General features: G+C 45.4%; 1 protein-coding gene across 2 annotated transcripts in view; it reads left to right on the forward strand.

The window, feature by feature from the left end:
- st6galnac3 (ST6 (alpha-N-acetyl-neuraminyl-2,3-beta-galactosyl-1,3)-N-acetylgalactosaminide alpha-2,6-sialyltransferase 3) overlaps positions 1-7,486 on the forward strand; it is a 30,203-nt gene that overhangs the window by 14,808 nt on the left and 7,909 nt on the right. For both annotated transcript variants that reach the window (XM_025066178.1, XM_017042578.2), the window contains exon 3: positions 1,292-1,701. In XM_025066178.1, the coding sequence (XP_024921946.1) occupies positions 1,292-1,701 (410 nt within the window). The remainder of the gene's footprint in view (positions 1-1,291; positions 1,702-7,486) is intronic.

Genomic DNA, 7,486 nt, shown 5'->3' on the forward strand with positions numbered 1-7,486 from the left:
TGACATTTTTCTCCAACTGCTCTCACTAATTAGTAGGAGCGTTCTAACAGGGTTTATTTTGAGTTGGCGTTTCTCTTCGTCCTCCTACAGGATGCGTGGGTCACGTACACCGACCCCCAGCCGTTAACATCGTGTTCACCTTTAAAGTAATGGACTTACGGCACTTAAGAAATGAGACCAGAGCAGCGGAGGCAGATTCAGCACCACGGACAGCTCTGCCTCACTGATGATGGTGGAGAGAAGTGAAGATCCAGATGTTTGTTTAAGATTTTGGTTTTGTTTCATTTAGCTTCATTTTTATCAACTCTTATCTTGACACGCTGGGCTTTAGATTTCAAACATTTCAGGCTGTTGTTCATTCCAGGATTTATACAAACGTAACGATTAAGTGCTGATGTAAAACACACTGGATCTCAGCGGAACGTTAGCCACCGCTAAGGCCGGCAGATAGCGGCGTGGTGCTGAGAGGCGCAGTGTGAGGAGAGTGCGATCTGATGGATGAGTGGTTGACAGCTGGAGGATGGAGTGATGTGTGTGGATGGAGAGCTGCCAGCTGAGCTCCACTGATCGTTTCCTCACCAACGATTGAAGAATTAGGAGATCGTTTGTCAAATTTGACGGATTATTTAAACACTTGTCAGTAACGAGGCTACTCATAAAAAAAGAAATATAAATATATGTAAATATGTTGAACCAAACCCGTGGCTGCCTGAAGGTAATTATAAAGTGTCCAGATCTGGGTCAGTTTTATAAACATGGGTCATCAGCCCCCGACCCTCACACACTCTCTCTCCGAGGTGCGGTTTTCAATTATCCTAATCAATGTTAGTTCTGGCCGCGGCCACGGAAATAAAAGGAAATTATAGAAGGCTGTAAAACACTGGTGGAGAGTTCGACTGTTTATCACCAAACGCCTTTTATCTCAACAGCCCTCCTGCCAAAATCTCACTTAAATATTATTGCACTATATAAAGTATACTGCAAAGTAAAAGACCACAAGTAACTGTAGAGCCAGTACTTTGGAAAATTACTTTCCGGAATAATAAAAAAAAAAATCTTAATTGAATTTTAATGAAGTTAGATTTAATGATTAATCCATGGTTAATGTTTACACTTTTACTTTTTTCAAACAGAACTTGACTTTAACATTATTGGAGCAAAATGTCTTTGAAATATTTGACTTGAAGTTCCTCAGGACGTTAATAAGCTGTAAAGTAAAATCAAGAGCCCTTTAAATTCTCCAGAGCAGCTCAGATCCTGATGTTGAACTCTGTTCCTCTTCTGCTCTCAGCCTCTGAAGCTTCACTGTGAGCTCTGCAGCATCGTCTCCAGCTCCGGACAGATGTTGGGTCAAGGTGCGGGGCCGGAGATCGATCGCTCTCCCTGCATCTGGAGGATGAACAACGCCCCCACCCGAGGCTTCGAGAAGGACGTGGGCCGGCGGACCACGTTGAGGGTGGTGTCCCACACCAGCGTCCCCCTGCTGCTGCAGAAGCCCCAGTACTTCTTTGGCCAGGCCAACGACACCATCTACGTGGTGTGGGGGCCGCTGAGGAACATGAGGAAGGACGGGAAGGGCATCGTCTACAACATGCTGCGTCAGGCCGTGGAGAACTATCCAAACGCACGCATCTACGTCACCACGGAGGACAGGATGAACCACTGCGACATGGTCTTCAAGAAGGAGACGGGAAAAGACAGGTGAGCACAGACCCCCGTCGTTCAGTCACACACCGTCTGTAGCGCTGACAGATTCACACTCAGAGCTCCGGGTTCTCCACCGTCGTTAGATCGACCTCGTCTTTGCTGACGGTCAGAGCTCTGAGCTCTGAGCTCAGGGCTTTCCCTTCTTTTACATCCTTCTTTTGATGAAGAGTTACTTTGATTTCCCTCTGAAGACGTCGGTCACGGCACTGGAGACGCTTTTATTTTAAAAGGAGTATTTTACTGGTTCTGGCTTCAGAGTGTACACCTTCAATAATGTAGCGGTTAGTCCTGGGTTGGATCCAAGAAAAACGACATACTTGGCGCCTCCAGGGGGCAGCGTGTTGCAGCAGATCTGCTGTTGACGCAACAATTTCCCCCGTGTGGGATCAGTAGAGTTTATGAAATAATGCTTAAAATTGAAATACACACGTCATCATGTAGAAAACGGACAAACTGCTGCTGTCGGTGTCGTTGTTGTTGATTGGATGACGGGCCTGGTTTCTCTGACCTGTGCTCCACACGTCTGTCTCTGTCCTCACATGTCATCAGGAGCTCTTTAACATCATAAGAGGATTAGTGTGTTTGGTAATAGGCACATCATCCATTCCACTCCGGCTCCATTGTCTGGTGCTTATCCAGGATGACAGGGTCAGTGCTGAGATTTCATGTCAAATGTTCAGCCGCCGCCGCCTCTCCTGAGCACAGATAGAGACGTGGGATTAAAGAGGGATAAAGAAGAATTCCATTACAGGAACAATGTCCCTGGTTGTAATGCAGCGCGTCAGTCGTTACTGATGGGTAACAGAACCTGGTGGGTTTGAACAATGAGCCACGTCTGTTTGTAGATGCTTTTGATGCTTAAAAATAAAATAAAATCAATATTTTTGGGATGTTAACTATTGATCAGACAATCTTTGAACGTCGACCTCTGTGTGTGGTTAGCGTGGTACGAATTGTGTCAAGGTCGCAGCTTTGTTTGGGTCACTGCCCCCTGTGGTGACCTCTGCTCTCCTCACAGAAACAGGTGAATAACAACAGGCAGATCAACATGTGTGTGACAGCAGCTTAGATTCATGAGGCTGAAGTCGGCCGCGGCCTCTCTGTTATCAGCTCCACCTCCTGAGCTGCAGTTGTTGGCTGTCTGACCACATCGGCGTGGCCCTGTTAGCTGCTGTAGATAACACACCCAACAACGACACGGGACTTAAATCACGCTGTCACTTCACTGCCACCACCACCGGGGCCAGCGTGTCCGGGCTCTCTGCTCCTCGGACACTGGCTGTTCTTCTTCTTCTTCTTCTTCTTCTGTGTTTGTGCTCCAGTCCACTGTTGTTGTGTTCAGGACAACAGGAGCAGGCAGGAGCAGGAGCCTGTGTTGATGAATCCTGCAGGGGCAGGAGCAGGGGCAGGAGCAGATCAGCAGCCTGTGTTGATGAATCCCGTTTCACAGAGAACAGATCAAATGACTCTCCTCAGGTACGCTGCCCTGTTTACACTGTGCGCAGCATTTCATTGTATGTGTAATTGCTTTGTGCATTGGACGAGCACAGAGGAAGAGTCTCCTCCAACTGTGGGGACGTCGTCTGTTGTCTCGTGTAGACAAGGAGACGGGGAAATCGTGTTTGCAGCAATCCTGTAATTTCATGCTTTTCATTTCAGGAGAAAAGAGAGTGGGATGATGCTTTGTTCACCCTTCCCCCCCTCCACTTTCACCCACAGAGTTTGTCACTGAAGGCTAGCGTGAAATGACTTTAACGATTTTGCTCTGAAGGCTCATAATTGCCGTGAAATGACAACGGTTAAGGAGGTCGTAGAACCGCACGACTTCTGGAGATGACAATAGAAAGAAAAAAAAAGAACTCACCTGGTCTTTGTCAGTGTTCTGGTGACCTGGCATGAAAATGTAATCAGGTTTTTTTTGTACAGACTAAGATGCTTAAGTGGAATACAGGTCTTTAAGTCCATTTGCTGAAGGGTTTGTGGAGAAGAACACGGAAAAAATCAGACGCTGCTTCTCACTCACCGTGGACCGTCTGTGAATTATCTGTAGATGTTTTTTGGTTTTGATTTTGTGAGTCATGATCTAGAGAATAGTGGAGCACAGAATATTTACCCTGGACTCTCTGTTTGTAAGGCAGGCGTGGTAACCGCTACACCATGGAACCATGACGTCGTGATGTCATGTTGCTCGTCTGTTCACCCTGAATGTTTTAGATATTAATCCTTCGGTCGAGCTCCTTTTTTTGAATAACATCAGTTGGTTATTGTAGCAGTGTAGACAGAGGGAGGGGGGGGATGGGGGGGGGGGACTTGATCTACAGCTCCACGGAGACAAATCTTCCACATTCACTCCATGAACCAGGTGTCAGTGGGAATAACCAGCACCTGATGAGTCTGTAGGGTTGGCAGACAACAGACAAACCAAACAGAAAACAGAACCAGCCTCTTCATCGGTGTGTGCTGGATGTTGTCGTTTCACCCAGGCATTCTCAGCCTAATTAAGCATTTTATAGCAGTTATATTTGGCTCATTAGAATTGGCTTTATTTTCAACACTCCAAAAAAGTCACAAAATACATAAAATTCAATTGGCTGAGAATTAACAGTGAAAAGCAAAAAAAAAAAAAAGGAAAAAAGCACAGGTCGTTTTAACAAAAGGCAATTGGCTGCCCGCTGCTCACCAAGGTTAAAGGCAGAGGTCACATGACATCATATGATGAAATACCACTTCAACTTTCACAGAATCAGGTCCAGTTGAACCTAAAATCTTTTATGCAGCTGCAATAAGTGAAAAGCAAAAGTTGTTGTAAAAAATCTATGCATAGATTTTTCCAAGGTTTTCTCTCGCTGTTTGTGTGTGTGTGTGTGTGTGTGAGCTGAATGTTCTTCAGGTGAAGGCTGCAGGAGAGGGGACTGGACTCTGACTCACATCTAGAAATCCTGCTTGTTGTTAAAATACTCCGATTTGATGAGAAAGAAAAGATTTTCATCATTATTTGCATGACTGTTACCTTTTGGAAAATGACATTTCTGGATTGGTTTGTCATCAGTCGCTGGGCGTCTAAGGAGGTTTCCTGCTGCGGATGTTTTCTGCTTTTTTAAAATTGACTTTTGTAAAACAATGACTTCAATAATTAGCTTTTTTTTCTGTGTGGATCGGGAAAAAGCTAATAATAGTTCATTTTTGATGCAGTACGAGGAAAAGATGCAGGAAGAACGACGAGTCAGGGCTTGGACTGTGAGAAATGAGACATTTTCGTAGTCAGTAATTCATGGACTTTCATGTCCTATCATCATAAAAAGTCACATTTTGCACCTGGTCTGCGTGCTTACGTTTGAATTATGAAGGAGTACAGTGTAGTACAGACTCACAGGCAGTCGATGAATGAACAAGTAGATCTGCTGTTGTGTAAATGTGTCAAATTACTGCCTGTGTGAAGTGTTAAAGGAAGAATAATCACCCCATTATTCCGTCTGTCACACCTTTCAGATTTTCAGATTTGTATTCAGGCGTCACTCCGGCTCCTCCATGATGTGGAGCGATGATCAGGGAAATGGAAAATAAGGGCAGCGTGCACCGAGAGCGCCGTGTTCTCAGAGTTCCTCCGTGAGGGTTTTACATATTCCGGTGGTAACACGTTCCTTTGTGCGTTTGCCGTAAATCTTCTTTACTGTAAGAGAGGAGGAGCAGGAGCAGCCGGGGCCATCGGGGAGCGCTCTAACAGCACCATAATGATTGGACTCTTTGTCATGGGGTTGTTGAAGCGCTGCACTAGAAAGCAGCCGGGAGGAGGAGGAGGAGGAGGAGGCCGACTTCTCCTCTCTGTGAGAGTGAGATTAATTGGTTATTGAGCCTTAGAATCAATGGTAATAAGTAGTTCTGTGGGTGATTCTAGAGCAGCTCTGTGTCTTGATCTCCGTCTCTGGAGAAATCACTTCAGCTGCTTCTGGTCAAATACACCATTAAAACATTGAATAGCAGCTGAAGCTCCTGTCGTCGCCTCACAGTGTTCCTCTAATCCTGCGTCTCCTGGTCCTGCGTCCACTCAGAGAACGGGCCTTCCTGTAATCCCAGCCTTCTTCGTCTGTGGCCGCTCCTCATCCACAGCCTCTGAAATATTTATTCTTCTTATTCTTTTCATTTCCGATCGGTTCTTCAGCTTGGTGGTGTTTTTATTTCAGGCCAGGTGTTAGTCATGGATCTGAGGGACGGAACCTAGGACGCAGACGTTAAAGTCTGCCACAAGAGGGCAAACACAAATACAAAACACAAATTTTCACGGATGTGGAGGTGTATAAGTTTAATGTCTGGCATTTCACATAAAAAAGTGACAGCACAGAGTTGTGGAATAGTAATATTTAACTTACCATCCTCCCTTTAAAAAAATGTAAAATCTTCCTCCGGCAATTTTTAAAAAAATCATCTGCAGAACCTTCAAAAGTTCTTAAAAAGTTTCTATGACAAGTGTCAGAAATATACACTGTGAGGCTGCGCTCACGTCTGCGTCTCCATAACACCGTGGCGCTGGTTTAGCTAACGAGAGAACGGTTAAAAAAATAGATCAAAGATGTAAATGAGGAGTAAAAAGAAGTGACTGCGGATGAATTGAAGCGGTGGCAGAACGACAGCACGTGTGCAGAGTTCACTGGGTCGAACGAGTGAAAGGATGAAGGAGCAGAGAAATGAATAAAACGTGACGTCGGCGCCGCCGCATCGGAGGCTTTTAAGACAAAGCCTGGAAGGTGTCGGGGTCTATTCCCTCCGCCGCCGACTCATAGTATCTTTGACAAATGTGAACCTTTCATTTACACCGGCGTTGAATAATGCAGCGCTGCTTTTCATCCAAACACTTGTTTTGTGCTGCAGTGAAGTGAGTTCAGGTCTGGGCGCAGGTCCTGGACAACGACGGGATTTTGCTGGTGCCGTCTGTTTGTCAGAGCTCTGATAAGTGGAGCTAATGGGCTTTAAACCACAAGATGTTTGAGTAAACGCTGTTTGACTCAGCGCCTCGTTTCTGAGGAAAAATATGACGAATACTGTCGTAAATATACAACAACCTGAGTTCAGCTGCTTTTTAGTTTTTCAGTTCAGTTTTTCAAACCCTCTGAGGCAGAGCGTGGACTGAGTGTTAGCATCAGGACTGAGTGTTAGCATCAGGCCTGAGTGTTAGCATCAGGACTGAGTGTTAGCATCAGGACCAAAGTAAACAGCCACACCGTGGTTCACTCCTCAACTCCAGGCCACCTTTTCTGACTTTTTCTGACGTTGTCTATAAATGTGCGCTCAGGCAGCTGGAGGTTTCTGCCCTGTTGTTTCATGTCTCTATCTGAACCTTTGAAGAGTTGAGATAGAGACGGAGATGAGGAAGTCATCGGTGGGTGGTCTCTGTGTGAAGCTGCAGCAGACTGACGCTGACTTTGACTCACTTTGGAGGCGGTCGAGTGAAGTCAGCTGCAGTCAGGAGGAAAAACGTGAAAATGTTTTAAACATTTTTTTACTTATTTAAAAATAATCACAGAAAAATTTTGAACTTTACATTTACTGTAACTAACCCAAACCACAGGTGACTCTTATTACCTAACAACAGGAGGTTTGTTAGGATTCATTGACATAGTTTTATATATATATACGTGTGTGTATGAGAGGAAACGTGAGGCCTGGTGCTGGTGGGTTTTCTTCTGCTCTGAGAGAATTATTCAAGTGCCGACTGTTGGAGGAGGGATGGTGAGAGTGGAAACCTCTTGCTGTGAGAGTTAGCCGGGAGGAGGTGGGGGGCAGG

This window comes from Cynoglossus semilaevis, chromosome 20, assembly GCF_000523025.1.
Source record: "Cynoglossus semilaevis isolate Cse_v1.0 chromosome 20, Cse_v1.0, whole genome shotgun sequence".
NCBI lineage: Eukaryota > Metazoa > Chordata > Actinopteri > Pleuronectiformes > Cynoglossidae > Cynoglossus > Cynoglossus semilaevis.